The 16,876-nt window shown below is 40.1% G+C and overlaps 1 protein-coding gene across 2 annotated transcripts in view; it reads left to right on the plus strand.

Annotated features, from left to right (window-relative positions):
- The window catches only part of THADA (THADA armadillo repeat containing), a 449,835-nt gene that overhangs the window by 347,037 nt on the left and 85,922 nt on the right, over positions 1-16,876 (plus strand). For both annotated transcript variants that reach the window (XM_056822946.1, XM_056823006.1), the window contains one exon: positions 2,062-2,156. In XM_056822946.1, coding sequence (XP_056678924.1) covers positions 2,062-2,156 — 95 coding nt within the window. The remainder of the gene's footprint in view (positions 1-2,061; positions 2,157-16,876) is intronic.

The following is a 16,876-nucleotide window of genomic DNA, read 5'->3' on the forward strand; positions in this document are numbered from 1 at the left end:
TTCCATCTTAGAATCAATACTGGGTATTGGTTCCAAGGCAGAAAAATGGTAAGGGCTAGGCAATGGGGGTTAAGTGACTTGCCCAGGATCACACAGCTAGGAAGTGTCTGAGGTCATATTTGAACTCAGGACCTCCCATCTCTAGGCTTGACTCTTAAACCATTGAGCTACCCAGGTGCCCTCCCACCCCAATACAAGTCTTCTGATTGATCTCCCTGCCCCAAATCTTACCCTACACTGGGGGCAGCTATGGGGCCAGGACTAGAGACGGGAGTTCTTAGATTCAAATATGACCTCAGATCCTTCCTAGCTATGTGACCCTGGGCAAGTCACCTAACCCCAATTGCCTAGCCCTCACCTCTCTTCTGCTTTGGAACCAATACACAGGATTGATTCTAAGAAGGAAAGTAGATGTTTTAAAAAAAAGAAATCTTACCCTGCCTCCTACACAAGTCTGTCCCTGTCACTCCTCTACTCTTTAACCTCCACTGGCTTCCTATTACTGCCATGATCAAAAATAAAATGTTCTTCTTGACTTTTAAGGGCCTTTACAACGTAGACTCTTCCAACCTTTCCACCCTTTTTAATTCTTAGCTTCCTGTGAGTATTCTCCAGCATAGCCTTGTTCCACCCAATGCATACCTTTTTGCCCTCTCTCTCCCCTGCCTGGAATGCCCACCTCATCCCCTGGCTGCTCTGACTCCCTTTAAGACTCAGCTCAAATCCCACCTTTTCCCATTTTCTCCCAATTGCTTGTGCCTATCTTCAGTGATTACCTCCCGTGTATGATGAGTATCTTTTGCATGTACAGAGGACACAGCAAAGGAAGACCTTCGTTTTTTACTTTCCTTGTATCTCAAAGACTCAGTGCATAATAAAAGCTTAATAAATGTTTGTTGACTGACCTTAGCTTTATTCATTCTGTTGACAAAAATTATAAATGGCACAAGGCCAAGATCAGATCATTATAGGTCTCTCACCCAGATGACATCAAACCATTAGTGACCACTCTCTGAATCTGGCCATTCAACCAGTTCTGATTTTATCTAGTTGCATTATTGTCTGCTTCAGAAGTGTTGAACATGTGGCCCACGACACTCCCAAGTACAGGCCAAACCAGATTAAAATGTAATTGGGAAATCTTTAAAATAAATAAATTAATATAAAAAAAAGAAATATATAAACATGTGTGGTTTTCTAAGTCAATATGTGGTCTGCAAAGATCCTCATGTACAGTTGAGTTGCTCCCATTTCCATTTGGAGTGTGACACCACTGGTCCAGTTTACATCTCTCCATCTTTACCATAGAATCTGGTGGTCAAAATAGACACAAGGAGGACCCAGATCCCAGCACTCAAAGTCAGATAATAGACCGGGAGCCATGCTGACTGGAAGGCAGATGTGAGGCACCAGGCACACACAGGCTTTTGACCTCTTATTGTTCATATGTAGTCTTAGAAATAAGGACCTTCATCATCAATTTCTGGCTTTTTACCAGGAAATGTTGCTTCTTCCTTTTCCATCCAGTACATAAAGTCTGAGTCCAGTTAATCTCCATTGTATAATTCAAGGGATAAAATGGGTTTCTCCATTTATTTTTTTTAATCCACTTATTTAAAAAAGACAATGTTTGGTTCCCATGTTTTTAATTTCTTGCATTTGTTTGTTGTTTAGCTTGTTATTTTAAACCCATAGTTATGGTTTGCCACATGTCAATGCACTCTTTTTCTCCAAAATGTCAAACAGGGATTTTCATGGCTGGTTTGGGGTTTTTCCAGAAATTACCTACTTTTAGAGAATATGTTTTTCTTCTCTTAGTTTTATGATAAAGAGAGTATGGATGTGGTATGGCTCTCTCTTTTTTTACTACTTGCTATCTGGGCAGAATTCAGAGTTTGTATGTATTAGGCCTAACCCTGTGTCTTTCTTTGATCCCTCCTTGGGATTGGGTTGCTTTTCAGTTTGTGCCAGAGGCGTATGACTGGCATACATACTCTTTACCACTATTGCCCATAGGTACTTAGGATGGGTTTATTTACCTGCCGTCCTTTTACTTTCTAGGCAAAACCCCTGTCTTGTGACCAGAGCTGCCTGTATTGATATTCTCATCCTACTGACTCAGTGCCTTGACCAAGCCCCAAAGGGAAGCCAGCCAGGTATGACTCATCACATGTATTTTGTAACTCGATTTGGAATCTTTACAGGATTTGCATCCCGTTTTGGACTCCGTGATGTGTATGTGGTTTTGTGTTGTTCCTCCACCCTACTGATTTTTTTTTTAAGTCTAATCATATATCAGATGAAAGAGGGTCAGTTATATTGTTCCTTCACCGAGATATCCCATGGATGCTAAAAGATTCCATTTCATTCCTATTCAGCCCTTTGGGTGAAGGGTCTAGACCTAGACCTTCTGTCCTTCTGAGGCCTTGGTGGAACCTGCACCCCATTGGTATTTTCTTTGAAAGGGCATTTGGTTTGGCTACATGATGAGAGCAAAGCTGTGTTCATTTAATGCTAATACTTGAGAATCTATCTCCAAGTCCACCTCTGAAGTAATGCAAATAATAATTGCTATCTGAAGGCCTTGACTTCAAATATTTTTCCCCTGCATACATGTTTCTGGGTCCAGGCTTCAAATCATTTTAATTTAATCTTGATTCCCAAAGCTGCTCCCTTAAAATAAAAGGGGGGAGGGCAACTCCAAATAAAAATGTTTCTTGATGTGTTTATATAAGAGGCCCCAGGAAGTTGCTGTACATGAGTTCCAGGCCACAGACTGAAACTGATTTTCATCAACACAATCTGGAATGCAGCATAATGAGCCTGCAACTGGTTAAAATCAGCCCCTTCTAATTGATTAGGCCTGTCTGAAGGCTACAATTACAAAGACAGGTTCCGAGCACAAGCATGCCAGTCTGTTCCTGTGTTTCCTTGTCTATGATTTGTTGTCTTCAGGAAATACGTTCAGGCTGCTAAAGTCCAGCTCTGTCCATATGGAATTTTGTTCCCAAATTCAAACAAATTCAAAGTGTGTGGAGGAGACCTGAAGCCACCTCACCCAGAACTATGTGTCTTAAACTCCAAAGCCCAGGCCCCCAAAACGTTCAGGAGAATGCTGATGACTTTTTACTTATTCTGGGAACTCATTTCCAATCTCACACAACCTCCCTAGATTGCTTGAAGAAATGTTGGGGTTGTCCAGACCTTAAAAACCATATATTCCTAAAGATCTTCATTTTTAAATGGGATCTTCTATCGTTGTACTTTGCAATAGAAAAATCACAACAATTCTCTCTTTCTGTGGACGCTGTATGGTATATAGAGATAGCTATAAATATAGATATAGAGAGATAGATAATGGATATCTGTATATACATCCCCATTAATTTAATGGAGACTTACAGACTATCTACTCTCTGCTCTAGGCCCTGGGGTGGGGGGCTGGGGATACAAAGAGGTGTCAGATATAGTCTCTGCCCGTGGAGCTTAATGGTCTTGTTGAAGGGATAAGACATGCATATAATAATAATAAATGTAATAAAAAAAACACATAAAGTGACTTAGGAGCTCACTCCTTTAATTTTGCTAAATGCCCAATCTATAGAATACTTTGCACCCTGTGTTGTGGGGAAGAAGGAGATTCCTTCCAGATGGAGGGACGGGGCATTAGAGAAAGAGATGGGTCTTAAAGGAAGGGTTAGATAGGGGAAGCGGAAAGAAGGCATTTCAGGTGTCCGGAACTGAATCTAGGTGTAGAATCAGGAGGGGGCGGGGTTTGGAGGATACCGAGTCATCCAATCAGAGAGAGAGTAGTAAGAGATGAACCAGTATTGGAGGTCCAAATCACGTGGGGCCTGAATGCCAAACAAAGGCGTTTGGATTTTATTTAGCAGGTACTAAGGCGCCTTTGAAAAGTTTTTAGGCAAAGAGCTTGATGTTTGGAACTAGGTCTAAGAAAGAATAATCTGCTGGCATTACATAGAATGAACTGGAGGAGGAAGAGAAATAAGGTAGGGAGACCAGCTAGCTGGTTCTTAGGATAGTCGACAACAAAAGTAATGAGGTCCTGGAAAAAAAAAAGAGAGAGAGCGAGAAACAGATGGAGGAGAAGGGTGGTGTAGGGACAAAAATGACAGTTCTTAGCAGCTCATTGTATACAAGGAGGAGATGAAAGGAACTGTGAAGGTTCAAGCCTAGTTTAATAGGAAAATGCTGAAAAGATCACTGGGTCCTAGCTCCCGTTTGGATGTGCTGAATTTGAGGGGACAGCAGAATGTTGTTCAGGCGTTTTTTCAGCTGTGTCTGATTCTTTGTGACCCCATTTGGGGTTTTCTTGACACAGATACTGGAGTAGTTTGCCATTTTCTTTTCCCATTCATTTGACAGATGAGGAAACTGAGGCAGAATTAAGTGACTTGCCCAAGTCTGTGTAGAATTCTGAGGAAAACCCAAATTCAATGAATAATAATGTCAAAAATGTAAGAAACTCACCATTGTTAAATTACAGTGGTGCTATTTCTCTCTTGTGGCCTTTAAAATTTTTGTGGCCCTAAAAATTCCATTTTACTGGGAAACCATATTCCACCTGGTTTTTCTTGAAGGCTTTTTCTACTTTAAACAGTTTCTAAATAAAGTTCTGAATTTCAAGAGAAAAAAAGGGTCTGAAGGCAGATTTGAACTCAGAAAGATGACTCTTCCTGAATCCAGGTCCAGCGTTCTATCTACTGTGTGACCAAGCTGGCCAGCCATATATAACCAAGAGAGAAGAGGGATGAAGGAACCAAATATTTATTAAGCACTGACTGTGTGCCAGGCACTGTGCAAAGTGCTTTACAATGACCATATCATTAGACCCTCAGAACAACCAACTCTAGGAGGTAGATTCTCTTATTATAACCCATTTTATAGTTGAGGAAACTGAGGCACATAGAGGTTAACAGTAGAGAGGGAGAAGAGAAAAGAGTGAATGACGTAGCTTTGAGGAATGTCCCCAGTCAGTGGATGTGATCTACACAATGAGCTACCAAAGGTGCCTTCGATGAAGCCATCAGATAGCTGGGAGGGGAACCAGAAGAGGGTGATACCATGAAAATAACAATAATAGCAGCTGGCATTTATATAGCACTTTAAGGTTTGCAAAGTGCTTTATATATGTTATCTCTTTCAATCCTCACAACAACCTTGGGAGGGAAGTGCTTTTATTATCCATATTTTACAAATCAGGAAACGAAGGCTGAGCAAGATTATATGAGGTGGAATTTGAACTCAGGTCTCCCAAATCCAAGTCTAGCACTCTAAACATAGTAAACAATATCTAGGAGGGTGTTACAATAATATCAAATCCAGCAGATAGACTGAAAAGGTTGAGATCTGAGGAAAGACCATCAGTGGGGGAGTGAGGTCATTCAGTGGATTGAGAGTCAGGCCTGGAGATGGAAGATCCTGAGTTCAAATCCGGCCTTGGATACTTACTAGCTATGTGACCGTGGGCCAGTCACTTAACCCTAATTGCCTATCCTTTACCTCTCTTCTGCCTTGGAATCAATGTATAGTATTAAAAAAATATAAGTGATTTGGCCTTTAAGATATCATTGATGATTTTGGAGAGAACAGTTTCAGTTGAAGAGGAGATGGTCAGTTGGTCATAAGTCAGATTGCAAGGTTGAAGGGTGAGAAGAGTGAAAGTGGAGGCAATGAGTGTAGAGAACTTTTTCTAGAAATTTGGCCAAGAAACAAAGGAGACACAAAGGACAATAGCTTGAGGGGATGGCAGAGACTAGTGACAGCTTTTTAAGGATGGAGAGACTTGGACGTGATCAAAGTCAGCCAGAAGGAGCCTGTTGATAGGAAAATGTTGTGGTCTGAAAAGAAGGAATAATTCTACATAAAACCTTCTGGAGAAAATGGGAGGAGGTAGGATCAAATATACCTCAGTGTAGGCCTTTTTAAGGACAAGGTAACCTCTTTGTTAGAGACTAAACAAAGGGGGGAGATCATGGAAGGTGATAATAAGAGATGGGTAGAATGGATGATGAAGAAGCTCTTGCTCTCGGTTTTCTCATTAAAATAAGAGAAAAGGTCCTCAGTTTAGGTCTGGGGCAAAGGGCAGTGACATCTTTGAAGAGGGAAGAGTTCCGCTGGGAATCAATTCTTTGGGGAGTGAGATAGGAATTCCATGAGGGAGAACCAAAAGGACTCCTTGCTGCTATGAGAGCCCACGTAGATAGAGTGATTTACACATTGCAGGACACTTTCCTGAAAGGCATTTAGCCCCTTGTGCATGAGTAGAAATGGAGGAGATTGCCAGTGGGAGTACTCTAGTGGGAGGTCTGGCAAAAAAATGAGCAGCAAAAGGATAAGGGTTGTGGAGGACTGTGGAGAGCTGAAACAACCAATGAATAGACGGGAAAATGGAACCAGAACCAGAGTAACTGGCTTAAGAAAAAAAGATAAAGGAGTGAAAATAAGGCCTTGATGAGAACAACAACAAAAAAAGTTTAGGAAGGGTGGGGCAAGGGAAGAGGTGGAATGAAAGGAGGTTATGTTCAGATAAGGAAATGTAAGGAAGTGAAACGATGATGGATAATGATGCAGTCCAGCATGTGAGCATCCCTATCTGCGGCTGAGGGAGGATAAAGGTCCTGGGATTCAGGGAAGCGGAAGAATCAAGAGTCAGGGAGCCTGACAAAGTAACTTTATGAATATTAGAATCTCCTAGTATAAAGGCAAGAATTAGGGAGGAAAGCAAGACAGTGAGCCACGAGCTATGAGAAAAGCTCTCTCAGCATCAGTATCCTTCAGCCACTATAATTTAGATTGGGTGGAAAATTGTGGTTGAGTGGACTGCAGTCTCTGCTTTACACAGCTGCCAGGCATTTTCCTAAAGTGCAGATGTGACCACATGGCTCCCTATTACCTCTAGAATCAAATATAAAAACCTTCTAGCTCTTAAACTACTTTACAACTTATAGGTCCCCAACCTATCTTTTTAGGCTCATTATATGTTACTCTCCTTGCTCAGCTTGTAGGACAGCCGTACAGTACTCTCTGTTCCTTGTTAGTTCATTTCAGCCCTACTGGACTCTTTGTGGCCTCATTTGGGGTGTTCTTGGCAGAATTACTGAGTGGTCTGCCATTTCCTTCCTCAGCTCATTTTCCAGAAGAGGAACTGAGGCCAACAGGATTAAGTGACTTGCCCAGGGTCACACAGCAAATAAGTTTCTGAGGTCAGATTTGACCTCAGGAAGATGAGTCTCCTATGGTGATCTATTCACTGTGTCATCTAGTTTCCCAAAGTGCTATATAGAAATGCTAGCTATTATTGTTATTATCTTCATTGCATGACAATAAAATCATTGCTAACTGTAGAATATCTTATTCCCTTCTCATATTTAGGCAGCTTGCTTTCTATCTGTATAGATTATTATCTTAAAGATTTTGTAAAAATGAGAAAATAAGCATATGAGTTGATGGTTATTGGCATTTTCTATTTGCCTTTTTTGTAACAATGAAGATGGTTTAGGGAAGTATTCTCCTTTTTTAATTTAAACTTTTTCCATATTGTATGTTGAAACATTTTCTGACATTTTGCAATCCATGTTCTTTCCCTCCCTCCCACCTGTCTCTGCTCTCCCCAAGAAGGCAGGGAATGTGATATAGATTGTACATTATCACATTATATATATTTCCTCATTCATCATGTTATGAAACAAGGCACTTATTGCTTATACTAGAGAAGGAAAATACAGTAAAGAATGTATGTTTCAATCTGCATTAAGGCTGTTCCATCTATGGCGGCGATAACCTTTTTCATCATGAGTCTCTTGGTGTTGTCCTGGATCCTTGCCTTGCTGATGATATTTAAGTCATTCCCAAATGATCAGCATACATTATTTTTGTTGCTGTATACAATGTTCTCTTGGTTCTGCTCACTCCACTTTTCATCGCTTCATAAATCTTTCCAGGTTTTTTTTTTATCATCTCATTTGTCATTTCTTATAGCACAATAGTATTCCCTTACAATCATATACCACAACTTGTTCAGCAGTTCCCTAATTGATGGACATCCCTTCAGTTTCCAGTTCTTTGCTACCACAAAAAAAAAAAAAGCTGCTACCAGTATTTTAGAACATACAGTTTCTTTTTCCTTTTCTTTTATCACCTTAGGAAATAAGCCAAAAGGTATATATGATTTCATAGCTCTTTGAATATAATTCCTTTTTCATACATAGTGGGAATTGGTTCCCATAATTAAAACTATATCATCTCCAACACTCACCTCTTCTGTATGCACTTGGTCCAGCCTAACTACTCTTCCCATCTTTCTTTTCTTTAGTCCCATTTCCTCTCCCTCTCACAGGACAAAAATATGATGGCAAAATCCAAATGCAATCGTTATATTGTCTTTGATGGAGAAAGAAGTTGACAATACAAGCTTGACACATTTTCCATTTTGTTGATTCTTTAAATGAGATCCTTGTCCAATGGTTCCTTGGTTCTCAGTTCCTCAGTAACTTCAGTCACTCCATTAGGCTTTGTCCAGTGGATGTACTCTTAGAAAAACTAAGTCATGTCAATATTGACAGTCACTATCTAAATAATATCAAATGACAAAAAAGAAATTATAGGTAAATGGACTCTTTGGAGAGGCAGAGTTGGTTTTGATCGTGCATCCAAAGACAACCCAAAACATCATTTCATGGGATAAGGAGTACATTTGTCTCATATTCTGAATAACCACTTGCGCCACGAAGACTGTTGCAGTTCATGGATCAGCAATTATTACAGGGACTTAGAGATAGAGAAATTCCCCAAAGATGGTACTAATACAACTTACACCAACACAAAGAAAAACGAAACTTGTGTAACAATTATGCATTTTCTAGCAAAGCCAATTCCCACACTGGCTGGGTCTGGAAAAAGTATGTTCTGAGTCCTTCCCCACTCTTTTAGGCAAATAGCAGGATTCAGCAGTGAGCCTCTGGAATGTGGTTGCTAATAATTTCAATGATCAGAGTTCTTATGACTTTCAGAGTTGTTTTTCACTACATTGTTGTTCTGATTGTATAAATATTTTCCTGGTTCTGTTCACTTCATTTGACTGTGGTAGCTCAAGCAAGTGAGCCCGTCTTTCTCTGGAACCATCCATCCCTTTGGCACATAGCCAGTTTCCTAACCTGCATCCAAGTCTAGTGCTCTTTCACTGTACCAAGGGGAAAAGAAAAGATGGGAGGATGGGGCAGGACGTTCCTGCCACCCCTCAAATCATGTAGATGACTTCTCCCCCAGCCCCACTCCGAGGAAAGACACTTTTCTGGGCTAGGGAGTTGTGCAATAGGAACAGTGAAGGGGGAGAGAGAGAAGGTGATTAGAAAAGCTCGAGATAATGATGTGTTTGGTGTAATCTGAACTTTCATCTTAGTACTTCCCAACAATTTTGAGGTTTCCCCATCACCATTAACTTGTTTTTTCTCCCCATTTCAAATCATGAGTTTGTGTGGGTTTTAAAAGCTGTTTAAAACCACAAGTCCTCTCAGTCCCTGATTCCTTCCCTCTGCTGGATCCAGCTGTCATTGTCGGGTATATCAGTTTCTCCAGGAAGAAAATTATAGCCTCTGAACGGGATTGGTGGGGGTGGTATTTGGAGGAGAGGCTTGTAATTGAAACAGTGATGAGGCTGGCTGCTCCCACGCTGGTCTGGGACTGGAGACACAAATGGAGAATTTTAGAAACTTTTTGAAATCTGAATTGGCCACCACTTGAAATTCCAGCATTTCTGTGTTTCTTTGCGGAAACAACATATTGCATCTGGGGAAAGGCATCTTCCCATTTGAATGAATCAATGAATTTATTTATTTATTTAATATTAACATTTATTAAACTCTTACTCTGTGCAAAGCATTGTGCTAATAAGCACTGAGTATACAAACAGGGTAAAAGTCCCTCCTCTCAAGGAGCTCACATTCTAATGGAGAAGACCACACAGATGAACAGTTTCAGCAGCAAGTCAGATGAAAAAGTCCCGTGGTCCTTAGGGTGTATCTGCCTAACAGATGATGTTGTTATTCAGTCATTTTTCAGTTGTGTCAGACTCTTCTTGACTGCTTTTAGGGTTTTCTTGGCAGAGATGCTGGAGTGCTTTGCCATTTCCTTCTCCGGGTCATTTTATAGTTGAGGAAATTGAGGCAAACAGGGTAAAGTGATTTGCTCAAGGTAGCACAGCTAGTAAGAGTCCAAATCCAGATTTGAACTCAGGTCTTCCTGAACCCAAGCCCAGTGCTTTTTTTTTTTTTCAATGAGACACCTACCTGCCTCTAAAATTGAATATAATCTTTTACAAAAAATGTTCAATTCTTTCCTTTTTTCCTATTTGTTCATAATAGTGATTTTTACATTTCTCTAGTGCTTTATATGCAAAGCACTTTGCAAATATCATTTCATTTTATACTCACAATCACAGTAACATCAGGAGGTAGGTGCTATTGTCACCCTCAATTTACAGATGAGGAAACTGAAGCATACAAAGTTTAAAAGACTTTCACAAAGATCACATGGCTAGTTAAATTTCTCAGGATAGATTTGGGCTTAGATCTTACTGATTCAAGGCCCAGGGCTCTAAGTCTACTCCACCATATAGCTTCCTGTTCATACGTCTGTACATACACCCATTTGGACAGGATGAAGTAAAGCAAAAATTTACCTACCTTCTCTCTCATTCCTGACAAAACCATTGCTTACAGTGGCATATTTAGTTATGACCAAGGGAAAATTCAATCATGAGCTCATATATTTAGTCACAAAGGAACTCCAAAGTCACATAGCCCAACACCCACATTTATGGATTAGAAAATTGAGGCCCAGAGAGGTTGTGACTTATCCAAGGTCACAGAGACATCCTCAAATTCCAGATCTCTTATCTTTCCACTGTTTTTAGCTGCCGTCATTGCTTTCCATTCTCAGAACTAATAAATCAGATATGAGCATCTCGTAAGCATTCATGATGGTAGATCAAATACCTAGAAGGACCAGAAGGGGAAGGAACTGACACCATGAGTTTTCCTGACTCTGCTTCCAGATTTAGACTTTTCTCAAGGTTAGCCTTTCTCTAAAGGTTAGACAGTGTGATGAAAGCCCTCTAGTAGAGGGCCAGAATTGAATTTAAAATGAGGAAAGATAGACAAATAAAGAAGGCAGGAACAAGTGAATGAATGAAGGAATAAAGGAAAGGAAGGAGGGAGGGAGGAAGGGAAAAAGAGGGAAGAGGGAAAGAAAGAAAGAAAGAAACAAACAAACAAACAAACAAACAAGAAAAGATGGAGGGAAGGAAGGAAAGATGGAGGGAAGTAAAGAAAAAAGGAGGGAAGTATGGAAAAGAGGGAGGGAAGGAAGGAAGGAAGGAAGGAAGGAAAGGAAGGAAGGAAGGAAGGAAGGAAGGAAGGAAGGAAGGAAGGAAGGAAGGAAGGAAGGAAGGAAGGAAGGAAGGAAGGAAGGAAGGAAGGAAGGAAGGAAGGAAGATAAGATGGAGGGAAGGAAGGAAGAACATTTGTTAAGAACTTTAACAATGGAGAAGGAAATGGCAAACTACTCTAGTAACTTTGCCAAGAAAATCCATGGACACAGGGTCACAAAGAGGGGGAACGTAACTGAACAGCAACGAAAGTTCCAGATGTCTAGACATTGGGCTAAACCTTGAGAATACGAATGCAAGCAAGCAAAAATAAAAAAATCCCTACCCTCCAGTAGCTTTCGTTCTTAGTAGGGAAAGGCAAGGCACAGAGGAGAGTTGTTGGCTAGGGGCTGGTAGGAGACGGTAACGCCTACAGCCTCTACCCTGCTAGGGAGCCGTGAGCATGAAAGGAGATCGTGAGCCCCAGAACCGTCTCCGGTTATTAAAGGATGAACGGCCCCGTGGCCCCGGGGAGGGAGGGCTGGCCTCACAGGCTCCCGACCCGTACTAGCTGGGCAGATCCCTTAGCTTGCCCCTCGGCACCTCTCTCTCGGAGTCCATAAATTCCAGGCGTAAAGAGAGATCTCTATCAGCCAGGAAGTTTCTAGGAGGATGAGATAACAGGTTGGGACTAAAACCGAGTTGAAGGGCTTGAATCCCGGAGAGGCGTGCGGGCGGAGCCCCCGCTGCAGTAGCCTCCACCTCCCGGCACATTTTAATTGCCCGGACTCTCGTTCGCTAACAAGAGCCAACAGCACCGAGAATGACTTCAGGGCGCACCGGGGGACTGTGTCAGGCAGTTAATAGAGAGAAGGTGGGGCCACTTAGCAGAACCAGACACCTCTCTCCTTTTAACGTTTTACCTGCAGCCACTTTGCAAAACACATCCCCACACCCTGCGGTTCCGTCGGTGCGCGCTGCGGTTTCTTTGTTGGTTGAGATTTATAGCTGCGATGCAGTAGCCCTGCCAAGTGCAATAAACGTTTTGCTTTAGCTGGAATGCGAGCGGCTGTTTTTATTATCATGATTTTTGCCTCTAAACATCTTAAAGTGACCTGCTTTGGAGAACAAAGCCAGAATCACGAAATACTTCATCTCGGTGCCTGGCTGGTGGAATTTGGAGATCCGTGCCGATTAGGAGTTTTATTCGGCTGGTGCTGAGGTGAGGGAGGCTGGAAGGCTAAGGGAAGCCTCCCATAGGGCAGCTTGGATTTTTGGGAACGGTGAAATGGTCAAGTTCTGGGAATGGCATTAAAATATGCCCCGTCCTTAGACTGCCTAAAGCTTGCATAATGTATGTGTGAGGAAAAAATGGAAGGTCACCGATTTTAACGCTATTTTAACTTCCTTTACCTAAGTTCCTAGGAAGCCTCGCCAAACAATTAACAGAGACTAAAAACATTGGCAACTTACAAACACCTGCTTTGATTATTTGTCCTAATGAGGTTAAATTTAACCAACTCCATCTGAATAAATTAAAAACAATTCTTATCTTTTCATTGGGTCATAAATTTTATCAGCCCAGGGTGCACATGTATTTAATGCAGTACAGTTGGTACCATTCTTTCAGCTCTGCTCAGGAGAGAAAGGCAAATAGGAAGCATATTTTTAGAAGCCTCTGAGCCTGAGCCTGCAGTTATGAAATTCCAAGGAGATCCAGGCTTCAGCTCATAAACTTTGCTGCTTTTCCCTAAAAAACTACCACTCTTTCAAAGGCATCTTTGTATTTCTTTTTTCCAAAGGCATCTTTCCCAGGCATCAGTGAGCCCCCAAATAAGCACCAGATTCCTGGCTTCTGTAGTTCATTCATTCACTCAAAAAAGCATTTATCAAATAAATGCCTCTGACTTGCCAGGCTATGGGCTAGCCCTGGGAGCACAGAGACAAAAATGAAACAACACCAACCCTCTTGGAACTTACAGTCTACTGGGAAGAAGCAGATACATCAACATGGGATTTATACAGCAAAGCAGTTTGGAAAGTAGTGGAACAAGGGACCCAAAAGGAACACTTCCCTTTGAGAAAGGGCTCTTTTTAGGAGTGAAAATAGGAAAGGACAAATTGTTCGCTTACTAAGTTATTGTTGGGTTGAAATGAGCCCATTCTGGGAAATATGATATATAATAGGAGCTCAGTAAAAAAATGTTGAATTTTAATACCAAAAAAGAGAAGCTTTGGAGATCATTGACCCAATCTCTTTCATTTTCCAGATAAGGCAAAAACAGTTTCTGTTCTCAAGGAGTTCAAAGTAATAATAGATGTCAGAGCTGTGTAGTGACATGTTTCTGTCACCAAGAGGAAAGCACTGAAAGTAACTAGATGAATTTTTCTTACTATGATTAGATTTTTCTTTTTCTTTAAGTTGCTATTTGTAATTCAGAATTGGGGATCCAAGAAGAGAGCTATCAGAAGAAGCCTTGACCCTAGGCAAGTCATTTAAACTGTTTACCTTAGTTTCTTCAACTGAAAAATGGGGATAATAATAGCATCTACCTCCAAAGATTGTTTTAAGTATCAAATGAGATCATAACTGTTAAGTACTTAGTTAATATGGTACCCAGCACATAGAAGACCCTATATAAATGATAGCTATGATGATAATGATGATTATTGATGCGTGGCACTCAACTGGAATATAGTTATTGAATGTGTATTACCTTATTCAAAAATGGCAGAATAGATAAAAGGAGCTGTTGTTGCATAGAGCTGTATCTTAAAATGAATTCAAATGAAACAAACCAGAAAACATGTTCAGAGAAGGTTTGGGTATGGGTAAATTGAGAGAAATTGATATTTAATACAGAGTATACTATAGACCCTCCAGCTTGAAGGAGGAAATAAGCAGGTTCCTGGGCCCTTAATATCCTCATCTGTAAAATAAGAATTAAAAAGTTTTTTCCATATTACATGTTGATTCAATTTTTCATAGTCATTTTCTGACATTTTGTGATTTATATTCTCTTCCTCTATCTCATCTCTTCCCCCCTCCCCAAGATGGCAGCTAATATGATAAAGATTATATGTGTTATTATCATAGAATATCTATTTACATGTTCATCATGTGAAAGAAGATACATATCACTTACACCAGAGAAAAATTCATGGAGGAAATAAAGTGAAGAATGGCGTGCTTCAGTTTGCTTTCAGATTTCATCCCTTCTATAGCAATGAATAGTCTTTTGTCATGAGTCTCTTAGCATTGTCCTGGATCCTGTCATTGCTGATACTAGTTAAGCCATTCACAGTGGATAATAAACATTATTGCTGGTTCTGCTACTTCACTTTGTGTCATTTCATATAAGTCTTTCAAGGTTTTTTGCAATCGTATTGTTTGTTATTTCTTATGACTCAGTAGAATTCCATCACCATCATATAACCACAATTTCTTCTGTCATTCCCCAGTTGATGAACATCCCCCTAATTTCCAATTCTTTGCTGCCACAAAAAGAGGGGCTATGAACATTTTTGTAAAAATAGGTCCTTCTCCCCTATCTTTATTTCTTTGGGATACGGACCTAGAAGAGGTATTGCTGTAGCAAAGAGCATGCACAATTTTATGGTCCTTTGGGCATGGTTCCAGATTGCTCTCCAGAAGGGTTCTATCAGTCCATAGCTGTACCAAGAGTGTGTTAGTCTTCCAATTTCCCACATCCCTCCAATATTTATCAGTTTATTTTTTTGCCATATTAGGCAATGTTAGAAGTCTAAAGTGGTACCTCAGAGTTGTTTTGATTTGCATTCTCCAATAAATAATGATTTGGAGTGTTTTTTTTTAATGGGGCTAAAAATAGTTTAAATTTCTTCATCTGAGAATTGCCTGTTCATATTCTTTGACCATTTGTCAACTGGGGAAAAAATAAAGAGTTTTGAGCTCTATGCATCTGGCCATGCCAGACTCTGCAGCCACTATCCCAACCAACAAAATGAACTGTTTTTGCTCCATGTGAAAAAAATGTTATCAGTGTGGATACAAAACTGGCCTTGGTGTCAGGTAACCTCAGTCCAAATTAATCAGGAGCTGTGTCATCATCAGCAAATCAAACTCAGAGCTTTAGTTTCCTGAGCTGCAAAATGGAGAAAATAGCATTCACTTGCTCTACCTCATAGGGTTGTTGTGAAGATAGTGATTTGTAAACCATAAAGTGCTACATAAATATTAGTTATATAGTAAATTACATTATCTCCTCTAGGAAAAAGCTGAGAATGAGACAAGGAATATTGTCTAGATGTAGGGAAAAGGGGACACTAATACACTGATGGCAGAACTGTGAACCATTTTGGAGAACAATCTGGAATTATAGCCAGAGAGTTCCAAAACTATGTATTCCCTTAGATCCAGAAGTACCACTGTTGGGTCAGTTTCCCAAGATGATCAGGGGAAAAGGAAAAGAACCTACATGTTTTAAAATATTTATAGCTGCTCTCTTTGTGGTAGCAAAGAATTAGACATTGAGAGGATACCCATCTTGGGGAATGGCTGAACAAGTTGTGGTATATGATTGTGATGGAACAGCTATTGTGCTATAAGAAATAATGAGCAGGTTAATTTTTTTAAATTTATGGAAAGACCTACATGAAATTATGAAAAGCAAAATGAGTAAGAGAACTTCATACACAGGTATAGAATTAATGTTTGAAGAATAACTTGTGGATGGCCACCTTCAGAAAAAAAGAACTGATGAAGAAAAACATGAAAGGCATAGTTTATATATACTTTTTTGTTGTTATTGTTAAATGATGACTTATCTAGTGTGGGGAGGGGAAGGAGAAAGGGAGATGCCTAGGAATTTTAAGGTAGGCAACAAAAAAATAATTTTTAAAAAGGAATATTGCCAACATAACATTAAGGAGAGTATAAATGAGAAAGCTAGAAATCAAAGCCTAAGAAATAAATTAGTGCCTGTTCAAAAAGCCCCTCAGCTCCCAGATTCCCCAGACTAAACCATGTCACATGTCATGAGTGACTAGAAGGCTTCCTAAAGGGAAAATATGAAGAAATTATTTTCCTCAATAACTAGAAGTCAATGTATTATGATGATGATGATAATTAAATCAGCCATCATCCAGCCATAGCTTGATTTTGCTCCCCATGTTGTTCTGTAGCTACTCTTTTTTTTTCCTCCAGTTCAGTGCAAAGCTTCATTGAAAACAATGAGAAAGAAGAAAAAAGAAAGGGAACCCAATATACAACTCAGGCATACATACTAATACAGAACATATCTCCCATAAGAGTGGTGCTGTGTAGGGTAGCATAGAGACACAGGTCCATTCAGTAGGAAGAGCATTCTGTAGCAAGAAGTTGTGCTCCTGTTGAAGGAGAGGATGTGCTCCAAAATGCCCTTCTGTGAGTGAGGTTCTTTAAAAAAAAATGTTAATATTTTATTTTTTCTAATTACATGTAAAAGCAATTTTTTACATTAATTTAAAAAA

The sequence above is a fragment of the Monodelphis domestica genome, chromosome 1 (genome assembly GCF_027887165.1).
Source record: "Monodelphis domestica isolate mMonDom1 chromosome 1, mMonDom1.pri, whole genome shotgun sequence".
Classification (NCBI taxonomy): Eukaryota; Metazoa; Chordata; class Mammalia; order Didelphimorphia; family Didelphidae; genus Monodelphis; species Monodelphis domestica.